Here is a 24,552-nt window from a genome sequence, read left to right on the forward strand (position 1 = left end):
CAAGTAGCAAATAAACTCCATGTATTCATTCAAAGCATCAATTCTTTCCAAATTCAGAGTGATGCTATGTTAAAATCTTTCTTTTGACAACATGAAGCTAATAGTGGCTTCTAGCATGAAGAATGTATATTTGAAGCATTAAGTATTGACTAGATATCTCAATAATGTAAAAAATGCAACAAAGCTAGCTTAGCCCACTTTTTAGTATCAATGCAGGAGAAACATGCCATGACCACAAACTTAAAATTTGCATCCTTTGTGTATGCAAAATGACATATAAAACAGTAAGATTCCACTGAATGCTTTACCTTATAGAATTAAATCAAATTTCAAGTGACTTGTTCCCATAGTTTGAACAGAAATTTTTAATACCACATATGTGCATTCTTTTTATTTATGTACCTATCAAATGCAGAAAGACAGATTCACGTAAAACATAAAATTAAAATGCAAAAGCAAATAGGTCAGTAAATTCTCAACTTCACTATCCCAATGTAGCATTAATTTAACCATATAATGGATGGGATCTAAAGACAAAACCCCCTTTTACAGCACTAATTTAAACACATAATGAATGTGGTCTAATGACAAAATCCCATTTGCCATTCTAGGTGAACAAACCAGTAAATTCAACAATATTACTTGCATAGGTAAAGTGAGATTTTTCTCTCTTCTGACTTTTTTTTCTATTTCCATGCATTAATATAATAAATAAAAGTAAAAATGCTAAATAAAAATAAGTAACTTCCAAGTGGGGCAGAGGAAGAAATAATAGTAAGTAAAACGCATTCTCAAAAATAAATTTTGAAGTACTCCTGAATCCCCCTCCCTCCTAACTGTAAAACATACTTCCAAAATAACCTGCTGCCTCCAAAAGGTGTGCACTCTATTAAAATAGTATGGAAATAAGCTTAAATATGAATCAATAGACAGTGACATAGAACATTTGTAGAAAAATAAAAACACAGGCTGTAGATGATCTAAAAATATTGTCTTTGCAAGCAGTTTCAACTTACCATCAATTAGCAATTTAAATTAAGGTAAAATTCTCAAAATAAGTATAATACCCTAGGTTCACCTGTCTCATACTTCATAAAACGACAATCATTATGCTATTTCACAGATATTTTTAAAAAGAAAAACATACATCGTTTCACTTCCAAAATTTCCCCTTTTTTTCTTAAAGCTACCATTTTATCCTGATATATTAGTCACCCCATTCTCAGCAGACATTCAAGAAAAAAATATAAATAATATCACACTTTCGTATGTTCATTACTGAGGTCTCCCTACTAGCTGCCCATCTTTTGGAGGGCATAGCTTTTTCCTGGGGTGTTTTTTTGAGAGGGAAGATGGGGACAAAGAGGGCAGAGGAGGTGGGGCAAGGGAGCACGGGTGCAGGGTGGACACAGAGAGGGAGAAAAACATTTGATGTTTAGCAGGACAAATATCCTTACACTGAGTAATTACCTGGACAAGCATACTTAGCTTTTATATGGGCAGCAATTGTGAAAAAAAAACAACCAATGGTTGCTTCACTCTTTTGTTTACATTTATCAGAAATATGTTTGCAGACATACATTGTGCTTACAACAGTACCACAGAACTATTCTAAGGTCAAGCTGACATCTCCAGGCTAACAAGGGACAAACATATTCCTAGAACATGTCTGAAGCAGTTTTGCAGCTCTTGAGCGGAGAAAACCATGGCACCTGACCTTAAAAGTCAGCAGACATGCTCTCCAAGTAGAGATACTACCTAAACCAGAGTCCAGACAGACATAACTCCCTGCTTTTCTTATCATTTTCTCCCATAAGACAGCAGACACATCTCACCAGCTAATTCCTTCTCGCTTGCAGCAAAGGATTTCACTTAGTGAGGAGAGGTGGCAAAGACTAGACTGTATGTTTTTTTCCCCCTAGTTATCACTTCTAACCCACTTAAGCATTGAGTAATTTTTCACAGGTAAGGCATTGGAATTCTGATGACAAGGAACAGAGAATTGCTTTAACTCTACAATAACTTGTTTCTATAAACTAGAAATCTACGTACAAAATAGCAGTATTATGCAGTATTCTAAATTTAATCAAGATTTAATAGTCAGAAGAAATTAAATTTGGAGATGCCCATGTGACTTTAGTTCTGTATCTGTAATGCCTTACATCATATTATGACATACTCTACATTTCTCCATAGGACCCAGTTCATTCCATGCTCCGAACACCCTCATAAAAGGCAAAATTGACTGTATAAGCATACCTCATTCCACAATTTGCTAATTTAAATTACTAACTTGCAACCAGAATTGGATTCTTAAAATGTTTTAATGAACATGTCCGAAGCTTATCCCAGGATCATGTTTTCAGAAATGGTAAAGACATGGAGCTGCCTAGCATAATTCAACAAATCAAAGTAATACAGACACTCAATTCCCATTGAAATTAACCAGTTAATAACCTGTCATTCACTGGTGCATTTAAAAATTTCAGTAGGAGTCTATGTTTTGGTATCTAAATGCCTCTATATAGGCAAGCATTTTCAATTATATAATAATAACACAATTATTTATTGTTAACTAATATGTAAGTTAGTATGTACAATCATATGTTACTTAATTAGCATGTAACCAAGCAGCCAATTAAGTAACATGTTAATTAAGTAACATGGATGTTGTTATATATATATATATACTTGGCAGGGAGGGAAAGTGCTTTTGCTGTGGTAGAGAAACTACTAGCTGCAAAATAGTGAAATTTGTAAAGACATCATCTCAGTTTTAACACGTTGAGTCTACCATGATGAATGTATCACTTGGGGGAGGTTATAAAATATTAAATAAAGAAAAAAAATGAAATAGATTGTCCAAGAAATTAATAAACTACAAGAAAGAAAAAGAGAACTCCCTACAAAGGATACCTACATAACAAAAATAATAAAAGGATTTGGAGTATGATTTCCATTAAATTAAGTACAGAAAGAAAGATAAAAACCACACTTCAGGATATTCTTCCAAAACTTGCTGTTGAAAACAAGCTTGTAAAATCAATTTCAATGATTTTGGAAAAAAACCCTAAAAGTATTTCAAAGATTTCATTTACTGCAGTTCTTTCTACTCATCATAATATGCTTGTGCCTTACAAGAGTATCTAAATATCCAAAGCAAAAGATTAGATATTAACTTGGGACTTCCACACACAATTTCTTTACGTATTAGGCTAAGTTTTGTAGAAAGGCACTTGCTTTTGCAGCCTTACTTATCTGGGGCTGAAAGTATGTAACTCCTAGAGAGGCAGTTCAACAGTCTGAACTAAGATAATTACTAGCTAGAAAGTATACGTATGCTGAGTGCTCAGTTGGATGGCCAGAAAGAGAGCACTTTTTTATGTTCCTGATAACTCATTTGCAGGTTGGGTGCACAGCAGCTGCTGCCTACCCAAACATAACTGATTTGCCAGCACACAAGCAAGTTGTACTACCACACTACACAGAGTTTTATGGGAGAAAAGAGCAGCAGAGCAAAAACAAAAGGAAGGCAAATCTCAGTATGGTAGAAATTAAAATCCTAAATACTTTACCCACTCATGTGAATGACCGTTACAGTTATTTGTAACTATACTCTGACACAGGATATTATAGCAAGAGATTTGGATGCTAATTCTTTTACAATTGTGATGAAAGACTAAATGAAACAATCAATAAAAGTAATTATCAGTAAAATACTCTGTATCCAGTGAAGTAGCACTTTAGTTCTAAGAATACAGTTTATACCATGAATTCTACTGGGATACACCAAAATAAACAGGAATTTTGTATTAGCATTTTGTGGTCTGAAACACTGTGCACTCCAATTAAACTACCCAAGTCTGTGATCTTGCATATAGTTTTGAAAGTACCTATTATGTGCGAAACTCAATGTGTCAGATTTCTAAAAAAAAAAAAAAAAAAAGGCAAAAAAAGCGCAGAATAATATGATTTTTTCTTCTTAACAGGTAACAACATATTCATCATAATCTCTATGTTAGCAATAATCCAAACATCCAAAGTAAGTTTAGGAAGCTGTAATATATTTTCAAATAAAAAGTGTCCCATCTTAGAGTTGAAAGTATGCACATTTATATATAAAACACTTTGAAAGTTTATGTATGCTGTATCATATGATCTTCACTAGTAACACACTACTAATTTTATTGGCCTTCCAAATTCCAAGCCTTTTCATAAAATACCTCTACAATGTACTTTTGGAATGTTTGCAATTCAGTGAGTTGGGAAACAATCAGTAAAGGGAGGTCCAAGTTACTTTGAAAACATGGTGGATCCATGAAGAAGTAAGAAAAGTTAAGAAGATACCTGAAGCATGATTATTTGAGGAGACCAACATAGTCAAAGAAATATTCCACCAGTTAGCTACTGGCATATTTTTGATATAGTTCAAAATTTTAGGGCATAAAGAGGCAATTTAGCTGTGATCTTTTCCTGTTATTGTAGAACATCCTGTATAATCAACCACTGTAGAATATGCTTTGCACAGGATATGGGACTTCTGAGTATATCCAGATACGTGGATTTAACTGTTATTTACTACAGTTTTGCAGGAACATGCTTAAAACAGGTGTATGAAAGCAAAATTTTTATTTGATAAGGTAGTATGTTCAACTGACTCTTTGGATGAATTAAAATCCAATCCAAACGTCCTTTTTCATAACAGTGCTATCAAGTTCAGAGATCTAGAACACAGAGTTAATCTACCAGAGAAACCCTAGTGATCTTTGGTTTCTTGCAAAGTATGAGGTGGATTAGAAGAAAGATTCACTCATTTCTAGGGAAAAGGTACTGGCTAACACTCAAGCCAGCCAAAACTGTACGGTTTCAAATCTGTTGAAAATGAAGATTACCCGCAAAATGAGAGTGAACCGGTTATATATGGCAAAAAACTCCAGTATTGTAAACTTCAAAAAAAGCTGGGAATATTTTGCTTCATAAAGCTAATACTGTCTTATCATCACGGTCCACGCTTCAGACACAGTCTCTCAAGTTACTATTAAAGCATACAAGCTCATAAGCTTCATTTTCTCAAAGCGAAACATATCACAATCAACATTAAATACGGCTTGGAATTACATACCTCTTAAATTTATGAAAGCCACCAAATCCCACAGAGTTACTCACATACACATTCTAAATTTGTTACCTAACTGACAAACTGAAATGGCACATCAGTGAGATAACAGGAGTGGCACTGGCAGAAATAATTTGCTTCTAGCTATCAGTGAAGATAACAGAATTAGACTGTAGTTAAGCACACTGGTAGCTTTTACTAATTGTTGCATGGAAAACAATCCAAGGAGAGGTATGATAAACCATGGCTGAGCTAACAGGAAATTGCTGCGGATGCTTTCAATTACTATTAAAAGTTTCACAATCCTGAAATAACAGCAGCCTTAATTTATTTTAAAGCTTATATGACTTCAGCAATTTTTCAATAAGGTGGTAAATCAAAAACTAATTTCTCGCTTTGTGAATGTGCTGTATTGAAGTTGTAGGTTCATTCATGAACTTAAGACAAACAGCATCACAACATTTATTTACCTAAAAAAGCCCTAAGGAAAGAGCCCATGTAGAGAACCAGGAAGACATAATAATTTAAAACCAAAACAAAACCATTTTTCCTATTACCTCTTTTCCTCTTTTGCTCTCAGCTGTTCCTCTTGTCTTAGAACCTGAACCATCACAGACTCAAACATGCCTGTTGACAAGCCTACTAAATTGCGAGGCGTGGAACGACGTCTTGTTGAAATGCATGCTGTTCCTTTCTCATCTTCCAGCCCATAGCATCCTCTAGATGTTACAGCTATTGATGTCTTCTCCCTTAAGTGCCTACAAGAAAAAATCAAGCCAATTCACAATTACGATTTTCTTTACCAACAGCCCTACCAAACATACATCAAGCATATTTACTCAGAAAAAAGCAGCTACTTTTCCCCTGCCATTTTTTCCACTTTGAAAGTTCCCTTACAAAATTTTAAACTTAAAACCAACATGCTAACATGACCTATGTTTTCACCTCTGGTAAAAATGGTGGATATTTATGTCAAGTAACCAAATATTATTTGGAGACTGTATTAATACATAAATACGTGGAAAGAAAATACTTCCACAAACCTGAGATAAGAAGCAATCATTTTTAGAAGACACTTAAAAAATACTGAGGGGAAAAAAAAAGTGCACTTGCTGCTTTGGGGGGTGTGGGTGTGTGTTAAACAGCAGTACAGTTTCATTAAAAAGATAAAAAGCAAAACACCACAAATTTGGTTGTAAAGTTACGTTTCATCTTACACTGTTTCAAAGTACTCCAGCAAAACTGGTATGAGAAGTAACACTATCACACAACCTCTGGAAACACTTGAGGGGAGATGGGAAAATCCAACCTCCATTCTAAGGTAATTTTCTGAGGTTTGTAATATCTGAGAATCATACAATCAACACTGATCCCTTCCCTTAAGTCACTTGATGGGGATCAGTGAGTTAAATACTGCTCCGTAATGAAGCAAGAATGATTATCTCAAGAAGTAGTTCTTAAATTTCATTTTACTAACAAAATTAGTTCTGTTACACACTTAAAACAAATCTGAGTAAAAATTGTAAAAGACTGAGACTCAAAAAACTGAGACTTCTAGATTCCATAATCCTTTCTATATATAGTTCTTAGAAACTTTTACTAAGCTAGTGTACACAGACAAACTGAAAAAATCTTTACGAATCTCTGAAGAGTCAATGTAAGAGACATTCACTACATACTGAGGTACAATTTTTAGCCAGCTTAATATTTCTTAATATTTATTTGAACAAAGTATGTCCATTTGTGAAAGAACAACAGCAATTTAATTTTTTTAGTATATACATATATTACTATTTGACAACAGAGTACATAAATTGACTTCACTTTCTCATGGAATTTCTAATAAAAAGACACCGAGCATTCTCAGGTCCTACCTAATCCAAGAAGCAGTCATATAATTCAACAAAGAGCCTTCAAAAAAATGCCCTTCGATTCAATACAGTTGAGATGTTACAGTCACACAACATACAGAAACGAACTTCGTACAAATCTTCCAAGCTGCAATTTGTTGCCTATTTATTTGCCAGCAGTAACTCTTCTAAGCCAGGAATTCTGATTTTTTTTTTTTTTTATCAAGTTTTACTCAAGCAAACTAGCAATATTCATGCCCCATTAGGTTCAGCTCCTTCCCTTCTACTCCCAAGCTGTCCCAGAACTGCTGTTACACAAAAATAATTCCAAATATAGTGTTGCCACACCAACACAGAAGACATTAACTTGGGCTTATTCAGTTGAGCTCTGCACCACACTCCTCACATGTTGCTACTACACAAGCAAGGCTCCTCTTACCAGCTGGTGGCTAATGCTCTGCGTCACTAGCAAGTTTAAGGTTGACAGAAACACACAGCTTTACACATTTCCTAATACTGTTCCTTCTTCACCTTCAGCTTTTGCCAAAACACCCTCTTGTTTTTCACATGCAAAATACTATGTCACTCAGAAGGCTGATGGAACTTTCATTGTAAGAAGCCACCATAGTTGTCTGAATATGACTAAACTAAGCCTATGTCAGACTCATGAGAAAGCATGTATTTCAGTTGTGATTTAAGCTGGGCTTTCTACTGTGTAGCTTGACAGCTTTCTATGCTTCAGCTGCTTTGGCTGATAAACAAGTTTGTGTCAGGGACTTATATTTAACCATATCACAATTTCCATTTTGCCACTCAAGACTATAATATGCAAAGCACTATCTTTCATTTTATGATTATCAAAAAATATTCCGAAATTAAACTACCCAATTCAAAGCAGGTGCTTTGGCTGAAGATTTTATTCCTACTTAAAGGCAGTAAAAATTTCACAGACTGTCACAGAGCCAGTTGTTTATACAGAGTTTTGGTAGTTTCACTTGCTTTTGTCAGCATAAAATAAAGAAAGGAACATTTGACATCTTGTCTAAACAAGTGTGCCTCCATGTTCATAAAAGCTTTCTTTCAAAAGGAAAATGTTAGGCAGGAAATGCTGTACCCTGTTTTGCATTTTTGGGTTTGGAACCTCCAAAGCATTTAGATTTCAGATTTGGATAGTTCCCTGTAGGAATGTTCCTCTTTGTGACAGTAGGCAGAATTCAAGGGAACCATTCAAATGTTTTTTATTGTGGGCTTTTTAAAAAACCATTCATATGGTATTTTTTACATGAAGAAAGGCACCCTCCTGTTCTAATTTACGTAAACAGCATCTGGCAGGGCCCCTATAGAGTTTTCTACACCTACCGGGACAGCAGCGCCAGCTTCTGTTCCAGCATCATCTCCAGCTTCTGGGCCTGTTTGGAGAGCCAGTGATCCACACCATGCAGCCGGTAACATGTCTCCAGCATTAGCCGGAAGTCACCCACAAAATCATCTATTCCTGTGTACTGCCCACTGGAAAATTTCTCTTCCATCTTCAACAGCCACATTCCAGCTGGCGACTGCTGAAAGGAGTGACTGCTGTTACGACCCACGAGGGAGCCTGCTCCTTCTTCCCTGATGGTTGCCTGATCCGCGAGAGGCTTCAAAAATGGTGCTGTCAGCGGTCGGTACTTCTCCATGAGAAATTCGCGCAAGATGCGGTATCCCTGCTGCAGCTCGGGATTCAGGCTCTGCTCCCAGGAGCTACCGCCGCTCTTCCCTCCCGCATCATCTCCCTCCTTGTCCGGCTCCTCCTCCCCGCACCGAATGCGGCTAGCCGCGGGCCGATCGCCCGAAAGGTCTCCGCCCGCGGGCTCTGTCGAGTCCATGTCTCCCACCCCGCGCGGCCACAGGGCCTCGCCGGCTCCAGGAGGGCTGCCGGCCCCGGGCCGCCTCTTCAGCATCAGCTAGGAACCGCCGCGCTGCCCCTCGCCCAGCCAGCGAATCGACATCGGGCTCACCTATGCACAGAGACAGGATTCAGTCCCTCGCCAACGCTCCCCCGCGACGGCCTCAGCCCTGCCCCCAGCTGCGGCGGGGGTGGAAAAGGCCGCGGCTGACCGGGAGGAGGCAGCGGCCGGCCGCCGGACTTGGCCCGCCTCTCCCCGGCGCCAGCCTCCCCTGGCCTCCGCCTGGCTCGCCCAGGCCTGCGTACAGCCCCGCCCGCCCGCCCGGGGACCGCGCTCTCGCCCTCAGGGGCTGCCGCCGGCGGCGGGCAGCGCTGCATCCCTCCTCCCGCATCCCGCCAGTCGCCCCCCCGTTACGGGGCCGCCCTCCTCCGCTCGCCCGCGGCCCCCTCCTGAAGAGGGAGGAGCGGGCGGCGGGTGCCGTCTCTGCGCTAGCCGCCCCCAACCGGCCTGTGTCTGCGCGGCGAAGCGCTACCCCTTCCCCACCCCCTTCCCCACCCCCCCGCCTCGCCTCACAGCGCCGCGGGGCCGGCCCAGTGGCGGCGGGCAGCGGTGTCAGTTAACGGCCGGCGCGCGCGGCCCGGGGGTGGGGGTGGGGCTGCAGCCCGGGAGAGGGGCGAGAGAAAAAGGACGCCGCGCCTCACCTAGCGCGCACGCGCCCGGGCGGCGGCGGCGCGCCGGGGACGTTAGACGCCAGGTGAGGTGACGTCATCAGAGGGCGCCCGGCCCGGCTCGGGGCGGGGCGCGAGAGGGCGAGGGTGTCTGCGGCGCGCGGGGCGGCCGTTGTAGCGCAGGCGCAGGGGTGGGCGCTGGAGCGGGGAGGGGAATGGCGGCTTGAGGCCAGGGGGCGGGAGGAAGGTGGCCGGCATGGGGAGCACGGTGAGGGGGGGTTGAGTGTCCGCAGTCTTTCACGCTGCTTATGAGTCGGGACGGTTGTCGACCCGGGGGCGTCATGACATCCACCAACCGCCAAAGCGTAAAGAGACTTTTGCTTTTCTAAGAGGCTCCCTCTAAGGACACCCAGATATAATGGATTTTCCCGGCGTTAAGGGTGTTCCATAAATGACATTCAGCGGTTAAAGTGAGGAAGTTTGCCGAAGCGTTTAGTCATACCTGCTGAAGCACTTCCTCGAGGAGTTCTGTGAGTTGAAGCAACTGGAAACCAGGTTGGACCATCCTTGGGGGTGCGCTCTGAAGTCTATCCCGATTTGCCATTGAGCACCTTCCAGCCCTGCTCACCCCTACAGGGACATACTGAGGAACACTGCCCGGGCCCCAGGGCACTCCACAGCAGTAGCGTTAAGCACTTGGGTGGCAATTACTTGTGTGCACGGTTTTGAGCTTATCCCCTGCAACATACGTAAACTGAAAAGCTTGTGGTACCTTGCTAAGAGAGAGACAGTGAATGGAAAATAAATAGCAAGTTTTCTTTAATCAAACCTTTACTTCTATAGGGGCGTTCTTGTCTCCTATTCTGCAAGGTAACTTTCTGTATAGATCACGCCAGACACCTTGCTCCTCACACCACCTTGCTGGGAATAAATCAGACAGTTTTCTATTTCTTTATGGTGTTAACTCTAATAAATTGTATTTGAAATGATAATTTGCAGAGTCTGAACGCCCTTCTTATGGGTGCCATAATGGACCACCGGGTCCTGGTACAAAACAGAGGGAATTCTGTCTTGTGTTTTCTTTGATAACTTATCTCAGGAAGAGCGTTCAGCTAGCTAAATTCCTGCTCTAAGCTGAAGCTGGAGGGTCGTCATCAGGGGGACAGAAGTGCGGAGGGCTTTCTGCAACGTATGTGGAGATTAAATCAAGGGCTGAAAAAGCATGATTGAAGACAATGGAAAGCAGCCAGCCAAGTGTCCTGGTTCTGGTGGTCATGGGGTTAATTTTCACAGGAACAGAACACTAGTGGACTGACCCAAACTAAGCAAACAAGTATTTGGTACCATGTGACTGACATGCTCAGTATGTAGCTGGGGAGCTGGCCAGGGGAGAGGGCAGAAATTGGAAGACAAAGCCTGGGAGGTACATCAGCTTCAGGTTCCAGTCGGTGAGTGGTGGTACGTTAATCGTGTTTTGTATATACCTCGATCAGTATTATTGCTGTTGTTTTCCTCTTTCCTTCACTGTTCTGTTGAACGGCCTTTATCTCAACCCCTGAGTTTCTCCTTTTTCTTTGCTTCAAATTTCCCCCCCCCATCCTGCTGCTGTGGGGGGAGTGAAAGACAACATGGTTCTTTCTTGTCAGCTGGGGCTAAACCATGACATTGAGTGACAGTGGGAATTTCTAATATAAATTAAACAAAAGTGGATTAGACTGGCAGCTCTTTTAGCAGCTTTGTGGCTTTGGGATGTTCCACCAGCAACACTCGCTTTCTGGGACTACTGGGTCAATTAGATGGGAAAATTCATCCAAGCAGGACACTTAGGCCTCTTCCCACAGGACACTTGAGCAGTTGCTTCCCTCCTCCCCTCAATCCTTGGCCCAACAGCACATAAGGCCATGGGTCTTCACAAGTCTTGAGATCAGGCCTGCTCTGGATTAACAAGCATCAGCTCTCTAGTAATCTTCAAAATAAGGCTTTTATTTCTTCAGGACTGTGAATGTCCTTCTCCTGTATTCCAGCCCCATCGAGGTGCGTGTTCCTTGCAAGGTCCCCACTGTGGGACTTGTTGGCAGGCAGACACTTTGCAAGAAGTCTGTTAGCTGTGGGAGATGGCAGAGTGAAAGAAAGCCTTGCAAGACTACAGGCAGTCTGTCTATTTCAGTTGGATCAAGCACGTACTGTTGGAGGATAGAGGCAATTATAAGTCCCATTCTTCTTGCTTGAGTGCTCTGGTACTGCAGCGGTACTGCAGCTCTTATTAGCCAGTGCTCTGCCCTGCGTGCCTTGCTGTGTCTCTCTGCTGCTGGCTAGCCATCCTCTCCCTAACACATTATACCAAAATGTACACCTGCTTGTGATTGCCCCAAATGTGGGTAGTGTTACCCAAATGGTGGTTTCTTTCTCCCTGTAATACAACTTCATGAAGACTAGAAATGGGAACAGCAAAGTTGATTTGACTTGTGTCAGTTAGCCAGTTACCGTCTCTCCAGCTGCCTAAAAGCTCCCAGTGTATAGGTGCCTATTAAGATTACTTTGAGTGTCTTTCTTCTTAATGAAAGAAAAAGAATTTGTAGTCTCTGGAATATGCAGCTTTGTTATGGGGAGACTATAATGAATCACAAAGCCCATATCTGTTTTCCACTTTTTTTTTTTTAATTCCAAAAAGTTAAAATTTTAGTTCAGTGCTCGTCCTTTGAAAGTGTTTTGTAGGTCTTCCCTGCAAGTCAGCACTGAGATCCCCTGCCCTCTTGTCACCAGGCAGAGGGAGGGGAACTAGGAGAGGACAGGGGGGGAATGGAAGCAGGTACCTGCTCGGGGCAGCAGGAGTGTCCCCTCCAGAGTCCCCTCCCCCGTCTTCCTAGGTGCCCATGCAGAACAGATACGGGCCTCTGGAGATAGAGGATGAGGGAATTGAGAATGCTGATAAAGCCCCATCCAGGGAGTTGCCAAAGCAGCCAGCTCCACACATTAAGACTGCTTCTGTGAAGAGCAAGAGGAGGGCGATAGTCATAGGAGGTTCCCTTCTGAGGGGAACCAAGGGTCCCGTAAGCCGGCCAGACCCTTCCCACAGGGACGTCTGCTGCCTCCCTGGGGCCCATGTTAGGGATTTAACCAGGAAACTTCCTGGTCTGATACGGCCCTCAGATTACTGCCCTCTTTTGATCTTTCAGGTAGATAGTGATGAGTTAGAGAGAAGAAGTCTGAGGGTAATGAAGAAAGATTTCGGGGCCTTGGGACAACTGGTCAAAGGTTTGGGAGCACAAATTGTGTTCTCCTCTGTACCTCCAGTCTTGGGGAATGATGAATGGATGAACAAGAAGACCAGACAGATCAATGCCTGGCTCCAAAACTGGTGCTACCAGCAGGACTTTGTTTTTTTTCATCATGGTTTGATTTACAGGACACCAGGTCTGCTCGCAACGGATGGGAAAACCCTATCCTGCAGGGGGAAAAGAGTATTAGGGCAAGAGTTAGCAAGGCTCATGGACAGGGCTTTAAATGAGAATCGAAGGGGGAAGGGGATAAAACCAGGCACCAGTAATGAGCCTAGGGGTAAAGAGCCAAGGATGGGGGTGAAATTGGGAGCCCAGCTCAAGTGCATCTACACTAATGCACATAGCATGGGCAACAAACAGGATGAGCTGGAAGCCATTGTGCAGCAGGACAGCTATGACATAGTCGCCATCACGGAAATGTGGTGGGATGACGGTTATGACAGGAATGCTGCGATGGATGGCTATAAGCTCTTCAGGAGGGAAAGGCAAGGAAGAAAAGGCAGGGGTGTGGCCCTGATCATTAGGGAGTGTTTTGACTGTATAGAGCTTGATTCCAGTGATGATAAAGTTGAATGTTTATGGGTAAGGATGAAGGGGAAGGCTAACAAGGGGGATTTTGTGCTGGGAGTCTGCTATAGACCACCCAACCAGGACGAGGAGGCAGATGAAGCATTCTGTAAGCGGCTGGCTGCAGTCTTGCAATTGCCAGCCCTTGTTCTGGTTGGTGACTTCAACTTACCGGTCATCTGCTGGAAATATAACACAGCAGAGAGCATGCAGGCTAGGAGGTTCCTCGAGTGTATGGAAGATAACTTCCTGACACAACTGGTAGGTGAGCCTACCAGGGGAGGTGCCTCGCTAGACCTACTGTTCACAAACAGAGAAGGACTAGTGGGAGATGTGGTGGTCGGAGGCCGTCTTGGGCTTAGTGATCATGAATTGGTCAAGTTTTCAGTGCTTAGCAATGCAAGGACAGGGGTTAGCAAAACCTCCACCTTGGACTTCCGGAGGGCGGACTTTGCCCTGTTCACAACTCTGGTTGGGAGAATCCCTTGGGAGATAGTCCTGAAGGGCAAAGGGATCCAGGAAGGCTGGATGCTCTTCAAGAAGGAAATCTTAAAGGCTGTCCCCATGTGTCGCAAGATTAAAGGGCGGGGAAGATGGCCGGCCTGGTTGAACAAGGAGCTTTTGATGGGGCTTAGGAAAAAGAGAAGGGTTTACCACCTTTGGAAGAAGGGACAGGCAACTCAGGAGGTGTACAGAGATCTCATTAGGTTATACAGAGAGAAAATTAGGAAGGCAAAAGCCCAGCTGGAGCTCAACTTGGCCACTGACATAAGGTACAACAAAAGAGTTTTTATAAATACATCAACAATAAAAAGAGAGCCAGGGAGAATCTCCATCCCTTAATGGATGCAGATGGGTACATTGCAACCAACGATGAGGAGAAGGCTGAGATATTTAACGCCTTCTTTGCCTCCGTCTTTAATAGTCAGACCAGTTAATCCCAGGGTGTTCAGCCTCCTGAGCTGGAAGATAGGATGGAGAGCAGAACAACCCCCCCATAATCCAGGAGGAAGTAGTTAATGATCTGCTTTTGCACCTAGACATGCATAAGTCTATGGGGCCAGATGGGATTCACCCAAGGGTACTCAGGGAGCTGGCGGGAGAGCTCACCAAGCCTCTCTCCATTATCTATCAACAATCCTGGTCAACAGGGGAGGTACCAGATGACTGGAGGGTTGCCAATGTGACACCCATCTACAAAAAGGACCGGACTGAGGATCTGGGGAACTACAGGCGTGTCAGCCTGACCTTGGTACTGGGAAAGACCATGGAGAGGATTGTCTTGAGTGAGCTCTCACGGCAAGTGCAGGGCAGCCAAGGGATCAGCATGGGTTTATGAAAGGGAGGTCTTGTTTAACCAACTTGATCTCTTTCTATGACCATGTGACCCGCCTTCTCGATGCGGGGAAGGCTGTGGACGTTGTCTACCTGGACTTTGGTAAGGCCTTTGACACCGTCCCTCACAGCATTCTCCTGGAGAAGCTGGCGAATCATGGCATAGACAAGTGTACTCTTCACTGGGTAAAAAACTGGCTGGATGGCCATGCCCAGTGAGTTGTAATTAATGGGGTGAAGTCCAGTTGGCGGACGGTCACCAGCGGTGTCCCTCAGGGCTCAGTTTTGGGGCCAGTCTTGTTTAATATCTTTATTGATGATCTGGATAAGGGGATCGAGTGCACCCTCAGTAAGTTTGCAGACAACACCAAACTAGGTGGGAGTGTTGATCTGCTTGATGGTTGGAAGGCTCTACAGAGGGACCTGGACAGGCTGGATTGATGGGCCAAGGCCAATTGTATGACGTTCAATAAGGCAAGTGCCGGGTCCTGCATTTCGGTCACAACAACCCCAGGCAACGCTACAGGCTTGGGGAAGAGTGGCTGGAAAGGTGCCCAGCAGAAAAAGACCTGGCAGTGTTGGTGGACAGCCGGCTTAACATGAGCCAGCAGTGTGCCCAGGTGGCCAAGAAGGCCAACGGCATCCTGGCCTATATCAGGAATAGCGTGGCCAGCAGGAGTAGGAAAATGATGGTGCCTCTGTACTGGGCGCTGGTGAGGCCTCACCTCGAGTGCTGTGTTCAGTTCTGGGCCCCTCACTACAGGAAGAACATTGAGCTGCTGGAGCGTGTCCAGAGGAGAGCCACCAAGCTGGTGAGGTGTCTAGAGAAAAAGTCATATGAGGAGAGGCTGAGGGAACTGGGCATGTTTAGTTTGGAGAAGAGGAGGCTGAGGGGGTACCTCATTGCCCTCTACAACTACCTGAAAGGAGGTTGTAGAGGGGTGGGTGTTGGCCTCTTCTCCCAAGGGAATAATGGCAGGACAGAGGAAATGGTCTGAAGTTGCAGCAGGGGAGGTTTAGATTAGATATTAGGAAGAATTACTTTGCTGAGAGAGTGGTCAGGCACTGGAACAGCCTGCCCAGGGAGGTGGTGGAGTCGCCATCCCTGGAGGTTTTTAAGAAACGTGTAGACATGGCACTTCAGGGCATGCTCTAGAGGCTGAGATTATAGGGTTTTTTTGGTTTGGTTTTTTTTTGTGTGTGTGTGTGTGTGTATGGCTGGACTTGGTGATCTCAGAGGGTCTTTCCAACCATGATGATTCTGTGATTCTGTGACAGAACATAGTTATATCATATGCTGCATATCTAAGTAAATAAGAGCAGCTGTTTTAAAAATTGTTTTCAGTGAATGCTTAGCTTTCAACTTCACCTTTTTTTTTTTTATTTTTAAAGGGTTTCTTCAGCAATACCATGTAGCTTAATAAAAGTTGTTACTTCTTGCTATGCGTCTGGATCTGGACTTGCTTTGAGGCTGTGAAGCTATGAAAACATGTAGGCAGAATTCTGCATACAATTAATAAACTAGTATCTGAGAAGCCAGAAAATGTGATGTTCCATGGATTTTGGTGAGATAACGTCTCAGCTATATTCATGTCTGCCTTAGAAAACATATCTTTTAGTCTATGGCGATGAAAGAAATACAGATATCAAGATTAACCTCTGAAATTAAATTTACAGTGAAGAATGGGGCCACATATGAAACAAAGATAATATCCTTTATTGGGAGCTTTGACTTGTATCACCAAAATATTTGAAAGAGGATACTTTTTCTAAGTATTCAATCAAAGTAGGATAAAATGATAATGATGATGATGATAAAGTACCTGGAATTAATTGTACTGGAGAACAGATCATTTAATCTATGTACAAAAACTTTTATGTGTTATTTTGTCTTCTGTAGTGAAAAAATACGTTGCCTTTAACCAATCCTGTAATATACTATCTATGTAGTTTCTAAGTCTTGCCACACGAGTGCACTGTTGAATAAAACCACCCCATTCCTGCTTTAAGTTAGAGGTAGTACTCCATTTCGATGTAACCAGCGTATAACTGCTGGAACAAAACCAAACAAACTTTAGAAAATATTTAACAGTGATAAAATGGAGTTGTGTTTTACCACATTCAGTATTAATAATAGGACCTATGACCCACATATCAGAAAAAATATTGTTCAGAATAAATAGAGCTGATAAATTTAACACTTCAGTGAGGCTTATTCTAATTTCTCTCTGTACATCTGAATTTGATATACAGGGCTTTTTAAATGTCATGATATAGGTTTGCATCTTTTTTAACCGTACAAAAAGCTATTGCAAATGTGGATCTGCATGGTCTTCTCTAAGACAGAATGTTACACTAAATGAGCCTGTCTACCTTCTTGTTATCACAAAGACAGCAAGAAATTTTGCATTCATGGAATCATAGAATGGTTTAGCTAGGAAGTGACCTTAAAAGATCATCTTGTTCCAAACCCTAACAATTATGATGTTATCTGCAGTGTCTGAGGTGCTTAGGGAAAAGCACTAATGTCAAGTGAATAAAGGTATACCGTGAGGCAGAAAAGTGAGATATGCTTGGGAAAGAATAATCTTCCATTTACAGTTCACAAAGGACAGGATGATCATGTAAAGGAATAGAGAAAACTATCAGACAGACAAGTATCCTGTACCTCTGATAGGATTGTTGGGTGGGGGAACCTTAGCAGGTCATGGAGGTCAAATTCAGGGATCTAAAGTTAAAAGTATTTTAGGCTGACCGTGAAAGCACACGGAATTTCTACAGACACCCATTGACCATGCAAATATTTACTCTTCCCGTGAAACTTGATTTGGATATTATTCTAAAGTTTTTATAGTGTGCCCTAGCCTGATACTTTGCCTTTACGCTTGCTCTCAAACTGAAATCAGTGCTATTAGACCATAAAAGAACACCTAGTGGCTACAAATATTATGTAGACTAAGATGAACCACTAGGCAAAACCCAAGAGTTTTGACACCCTGAGTTACTTGTGGCCATTGTCTATATTTCACCACAGATTATATCTGCATTCTCACAGATTTATAAATAATTATCAGAAAATTTGTAAAATCTTTTACAAAAACTACTCTACACCTCTTAAATCCAAAGGTCCTCTAGCTCAAGTTGTTGTCTGTCCTAACCACTTCAAGAGGCTAAAGCATTCTTGTGAAGGAAGGTATCATCCTTCCACCACTCTCAAAGAATCAATTAGGCTGCCAGAATTACAATATGCGTTTTAGGACAGTGAAAGGTTGTGCCCTAACAGATCAGAAGCTGCAAGTTTCAAGGTGTGGGATGAAGAAAGAAGGATGATCTCTGCAGCAGTAATATCGAAAGAGTTTTTAGGAAGAAGAGTAAAATTGTCTGTTTGTTACTGTGAAACTCTGGACTTTCTGAACCTTGAAATAATGTTATCTATTTGCTTCTGGAGCACTAAAGGGGGATCAAAAAGTATCTCTCACCTTCAACTTCAGGTTGTGCTCCACATACCAGAAAAAAATCTGTTCTTTACATAACACACATCCACTTCGTGTATCATTTTCTTCTTCTCCTGGCAGTATCATAAATAGTGATGGATTAGCTTACTATTGCCCTCATTCTACTTCTTCATATTCATGTTCATGAACAGCTTCTGCTCTTCATACATTAAACTCAGGGGTCCAAAATTCAATTTTCTGGTATTGATGTGACCCCCACAGTGATATACAAGACAGCCTACATTAAGGGTCCTTGGAGCTCTTCTGTGATGTGACTGAATTAGCACTGCCAGCGGAAACGGTTAAACTGTGTGCCCAAATAACTACATGCTGGTAAGTAAAACCACCACCAAACTCCGGAAAACACTATCAAAGTGCTTTTCTTTTGAGGATCCTTGGCAGATCCTCAAAAAGGAAACCTGAAGTTTCCTTTTTATCAGCTGCACAAAAATTCTGGGGGAACAGGGGCTCATGTGTGAAGAAAATAATCAATCCTTGAAATGTTCCAAATGAGTAATTCTGCTGGTCTTTTTCATCCTTTTGCATGTCCCACCAGCATTACTTAGATGTTCCTCCCATTTAGGGATGCAATACTACTTTTTATTGCTAATGCTGTCCTCTTTGCCCATTAGGTATACAAGCTGACAGAAAACAGAGAAAGCATCCTAGAATTTTACGCATTAGAGACATTCCCTCTTTTTTGAGTTCTCAAAGCTGTAAGTTGTTTTCCACCCAAAGTTCTGCAGGAAATAGTGCTGAAAAACTACAGTTCTCCCTAAAGACTTCGAAGTCATTCTTGGCACCTTAAAGTAAAGAACAAGTAAGATTTTACAGTGTGTTGCAATGCATCAAAAATCCATTCTCTTACAAAGATCATGAATAAATATTGAATATTTACTAATATGGCATGTTATTATTAAAAATTCTGTTGTGATGTCTTCATAGAAGTAGAGAAAGAATAAAGCAATTGACCAAATTCAAATAGGTTTTTTTGATTCCAGATTGCCTTTGAAGTCCACTGCATGAGCTAGTTACATCTGATTAAACTGCTAAACCAGGCTCCTCCTGAAGACCAGTTTGATGGAACTTGCCATTTTTATTCTATTCTAAAAGTTTAAAATTTTAATTTTTTCCCCACTTCCACATTTTATAACTCACTTACCTAGTACCAGCTAGTTTTTCTCCATAACACCGCGCCAAAATTACTTTTTGTTGATTAAATATGAGACAGGCAGAACATAGATGTAGCTCTGACACTGGCTGCTGAACAGTAGAACTGGTCTCAGCTGGTTCCCTGTGAACTGATGTGTACTGATAGGAAGTTACGCTGCTGCACTATCTTCACACCTTTAAACCTTCCCTCATTCCCTGCCACACCTTCCATTAGCAGCGAGGTAAGAGTGTCACAGCCCAGACCTGTGACTGGTTCAGCTACGTACGTGCTTGCTGGTGACACAGATGAAAAAACAACTTAGACTGTGAATGCTAAAAGGTGGCATACAATAGCTGCATGTTGAGGTGGTGATGAATATATGAAATTGATCTTTGAAACCCCGAAGCACAAGCCTGCTACCTAGCAGGTGCAATAGATAAGGGCTGGCTGTAAATTCTGGTGATATCTGGACAAAATTAAAGTGCTGTGTCCTGAACCTTCCCGAATAAAGACACAAACCCACCAGTTAAGAGGCAGATCATTCATTGTGCTTTTGTACATAGACTATCTGAATTTAGAAAACAGAGGCCTTGGGGATGTGGAAAGAAGAGCTGGCTACAAAAAGAGGGGTCCCTGAGTAAAAGTGGTCTTACAAAGTGGAAAGGGGTCCAGAAAGCTGAAGGTGAAAGCCTGGCTGGAGGAAAGATCCTCTAAGTGGGGAAGATCCTGGAGATCAGAGAGCTGTGTGGAGATGAATGCTGTGGTGTGCCCACAGACCTTGGTCAGTAATGCCTAACACTGGAGGCTGCAGGAGATGTCACAGCAGGAACCAGCGTGATTTTCTGCCTGACCATCCCAGACCAGCAGGGACCTTCCTACAGAGGAAGCAAGTTGAGACCTAGGAACATTGACGTGAATGAGTGATTGTGCTGAATAATCAAGCAGGGTAAAAGCTCTAATCTCTTCGGTTCTGAAATAGACTCCAGTGTTCCGATCCACTGTGGGTTGTCATTTACTGTGTTGCTCCCAGACAGCTGGACAGCCCGTACCTACAGGCCGGTAACTACAAGGCCCTTAGCCAAAGCGAAGGGAGACTCTGCTGAGGTCTAATCTCAAAGGATAAAAGTTGAGATCAGGCTGCATCTTTTCATTCAGCAATGTCTGTTGGTCTGTCTGCTATTCAGTTGCTGATGTTCACAAAACTTGAAAGAATGCCTTTCTTTTTTTTTTTTCGCTAAGCTTCCTCCTTCCGTGCCCTTGCAAAACTTGGTCAAAATTATCCAGAGATTCAAAAGTAATGAGGGAGGACAGATGGGCAGACAGGCAGGACAACTGCATAAGCCTCAGTTCCTTAGAAAATCAGGGTAACAGGAACTTAGTAATCTCCAACACTACATTTTTATTCTTCTCTCTGTAATTGTGCAACACAAGAAAAGCAAACACAAAATTGCTTCATACAGACTTAACATTTATTTATGCAGAAGGTTTTGCAATTATTCTTTACTATGTCTAGCTGCAGAGCCGAAACTTGTTTTTCATTTTTCTGGTATTATAAAAATGGCAGAGATTTCCGTTTCCCATTGCTGAAGAAAAAATACAAGGATATAATTTTAATAGCAAAGAGAAACTTTGATAGATAGATGCAGATATTAAAAGTACAAAGAGAGGCAATGCTTACAGGACTAAAACATTTGTTCTGTTCACTGCACATTTGGTTCCTTTATAGTCATTAAGTGTAAAGACCATGTTCTACAGTATCTCAGAAGACGCATCACAGCCAGGGCTAAAACTGCAGTCACCTAGATGTGAACATCATCTTCTGACAGGGGAAAAAAGAAATCCTCCAGATACGTTCATGTTATCAACAATTATACAGTATGAATTGTATATCATTGTGCCTAGTGGCTGGTGTCAAACAAAAGAAGCTGTGGCAGTGCTTAATCACCTTCACATTGAACACACATACAAGATGACACTTGTATCATACCATACCAGTCTGTCAATGAAGAACAGTGGAAAGACCTGGCAATACTTGAAAAGTGTAAATGAAAAGGATGATCTGTATTTCTGGATAACTACAAAGACTAATGCTTGTTCTGGAGTGTTTTCACAAAAGTTGTAGGAATCCATCAGTAAAATTTGATTAAAATGTACCAGTCTTCAGTCTCCACATTTCTTCTGTACATTTGTTTTGACTCTGCCTTCAAAGAAAAAACCACAATTATTTCCAAATAGGAGCTTTAGAAAAGTTGGAGCAAATAAATGAATCAATTCATATAAATAATTATTTTTTTTTGTAATATTAATTTCACAGAATCACAGGCTAGATGAGGTTGAAACAGCCTCTGGAGGTCTGTTCCCTCTATGCCTCCATGCAAAAAGCAGGGGCAACAAGAACAGCTTGCTCAGGGCCTTGTTCAGTTGGGTTTTGAGTATCTTCAAGGATGGAGGGTCCACAACCTGTCCAAACAACCTGTTCCAGTTCTGCCAAGCTGCTTTCCAATCAATCAGCCTCAAGGCTGTGCTGGTGTGGGCTGTCATTCCTCCCCGGGTGCATCACTTTGCATTTCGCTTTGTTGAACTTCATGAAGTTCCTATCAGCTTGCTTCTCCAGCTTGTCAAGCTCCCTCTGAGCGACCGCATCTGGTGTATCTATCCAGTGTATCAACCGGATCAACCGGTCATCCCAATTTCCAGTTATCTGCAAACTTCCCAAGGGACAACTCTGCACCATCATCTAGATCATTAACGAAGATGTTAAACACTTGTGTCAACCCTGGGGTGCATGATGGGTGACTGGCTTCCAAGGTGGACTTAGTGCCACTAATTACAACTCTCTAAGCCTGGCTCCAGTTTTAAACCCACCTCACGGACCACATATCTAGTACATATTTCATCAGTTTGTCAATAGGTATGCAATGGAAGACTGTCTAAAATCTTACTAAAGTCAAGATAAACAGCATCCACTGCTCCCCTGTGATCCACTGTGCCAGTCATCTAATCACAGAACACTATCAGATTCTTCAGGCATGATTTACCCTGCATGAATTCAAGCTGACTACTCCCAGTCACCTTTCTGTCCTTTGTATAGTGTGGAAATAGTTTCTAGTATTATTTGTTATACCTTCTCTGGGATCAAGGTGAAGCTGACTGGTTTGTACTTCCCGTGATCTTTCTTCCCATCCTGCTTGGAGCTGGGAGTGGCATTTGCTCTCCTCTTTCAATCTTCAGGAACCTCTCCCAGTTGCCATGACTTTTTAGAGATAAACAAGAGTGGCCCCGCAATGACATTGGCCAGCGCTCTCAGCACTCATGGGTGCACTCTGTTAAGTCCAAAGGGCTTGTTTACATCCAGTTCGTTTAAAAGTTCCTTGAATATAAAACTCTTCATTATACCTCATCAAAAATCCCCACTGAAATCAAGACAACTAAAGAAAAGGAGGAGAACTGATCTCTTTTTAAAGATACAGCATAGCCTCCTTTTGTGTTTAATATGAAAATGTAAACTTCTGGAATGACCCTTATATTATGTCACTCCCTCTCTCTTTTGAAGTTAACCCTACTGTGCATTGTAATAGAAGGGCTAAAGCCAAAGTTAATGTAACTCGATTTTGCATGGAAGAAACAGAAACTACTGTAGTCTGACGAGATGTCCTGACAGCCTCCAGGTTTCCCTCTACATGCAATGAAAGCACATGGCTTATGACACCGCTGGGTAAAGCAGCGTGTTACTGTGCAGCTAACCACTTTTGCTGAACTCTTTCTGTGGACCTGCGGCCCCTAGAGAGTCAAGATTACATCTTTTTACATTACATCTTTTGTAATCTCAAGTTCAGGAGATATCATCCTTCTGCTATTCTTGGAAGCACCAAAAATGATGTAACCCATAATGAATTAAAAACAACTGCAATAACTTTCAGTGTAAGAACTGTAGACTGAGAAATGTTAAAAAATAGTAAAATGGCATTGGAGCAGAAGTAGCTTCCATTTATACAGCATAATTTTTCGGTTTTGTGTGTGCATTTTTAAGAGCAGAGTTTTCTCAAAAAACGGTAGACTTCACAGCAATGGTCAGCATAGGCATTACTAAATCATAGAATCATTTATGTTGGAAAAGACCTTTAAGATAATCTAGTCCAGCTGTTAACCTAACATTGCGAAGTCCACCACTAAACCACATCCCTAAAGCCCTACAGCTACACGTCTTTTAAATACCTCCAGGGATGTTGACTCAACCAGTTCCTTGAGCAGCCTGTTCCAATACCTGACAACCCTTTTGATGAAGAAAATTTTCGTAAAATCCAATATAAACCTCCCCTGGCACAACTTGAGGCCATTTTCGCTCTTCCTATCACATATTACTTGGGAAAAGAGATGGCAGCTCTTGATTCTTTCAGTTTCCATTCTCTTGACTTTGCAAAATAAGTGTTATTTGTTAAAATTATTTTCTGTCAAGTTTTCTGAAAGTTTGCAATTCTTGAAATACTGACCAGTGGCTTATTTAAGAGGAGGCTACTCTGCTTGTTAAACCTCTACCAAGCTAAAAACTTGGTAAGAGCTTTCATTTCTGCTTGTGTTTGCCTTTCTATATAGCTTACTTCCATAGCCTGAAATTTGTCTAGTCTTCTGTTACTTCTTACGCCAGCTCCCTCCTCCACAGCTCAGAGCTTTCAACCCCTTTTTATAAGTATAGCTATTCTATTTCTTCTCCTCTCTGCAGTCACCTTTTAAAGTCTGTTATCACTTTCCTTTCTCCTTTGCTTCCTTAATACTTCTTCATTTATGTTCTCTTTGCCATGTCAGTTTGTAAGAGGTAAAGTCATTAGTCTTCTGTTGTATACAGAAACACGTGGAGGTTAAATCGGTGCCCAGTTTTGAGTAGTAGAAAGCTTCACTCTACAGTAGAGCAGAATTATTTAATGACAGTTTGGAAGTACTGGAAGCAATAGATAGGCTACAGTAGGCTCAGTTTAGTCCTGTATATGTCTTTGGCATGCCATGTAAACAGGATGTAAAGTAAGATAAAGTTGACTGTTACATGCTCATGTTCAAGTGTTCTTGGAATATTAAAAAACCTTACAGTTTCCAAGAAAAAAAAAAGTGTTGATAGATTGCTGTGTCAGTTTGTTTCAGTAAGCTGCTAAATATGTTCAGTTTGGTATCTTCGTGCTTTTGGGGGAGAAAGACCTCAATGTGAAGGAA

General features: G+C 41.9%; 1 protein-coding gene across 3 annotated transcripts in view; it reads right to left on the reverse strand.

Annotated features, from left to right (window-relative positions):
- The window catches only part of BRD10 (bromodomain containing 10), a 50,670-nt gene extending 41,100 nt beyond the window's left edge, over positions 1-9,570 (reverse strand). For 2 of the 3 annotated variants that reach the window (XM_074166125.1, XM_074166123.1), the window contains exons 1-2: positions 8,326-9,115; positions 5,674-5,874 (exon numbers count right to left, since the gene is read on the reverse strand). In XM_074166125.1, the coding sequence (XP_074022226.1) occupies positions 5,674-5,874; positions 8,326-8,906 (782 nt within the window). In that variant the 5' untranslated portion in view covers positions 8,907-9,115. Of the gene's footprint in view, positions 1-5,673; positions 5,875-8,325; positions 9,116-9,553 lie in introns of those variants that run through there. The other variant, XM_074166124.1, reaches the window with a different exon arrangement.
- Between the last annotated feature and the right edge of the window lie 14,982 nt (positions 9,571-24,552).

Source organism: Numenius arquata, chromosome Z (genome assembly GCF_964106895.1).
Source record: "Numenius arquata chromosome Z, bNumArq3.hap1.1, whole genome shotgun sequence".
Taxonomy (NCBI): domain Eukaryota; kingdom Metazoa; phylum Chordata; class Aves; order Charadriiformes; family Scolopacidae; genus Numenius; species Numenius arquata.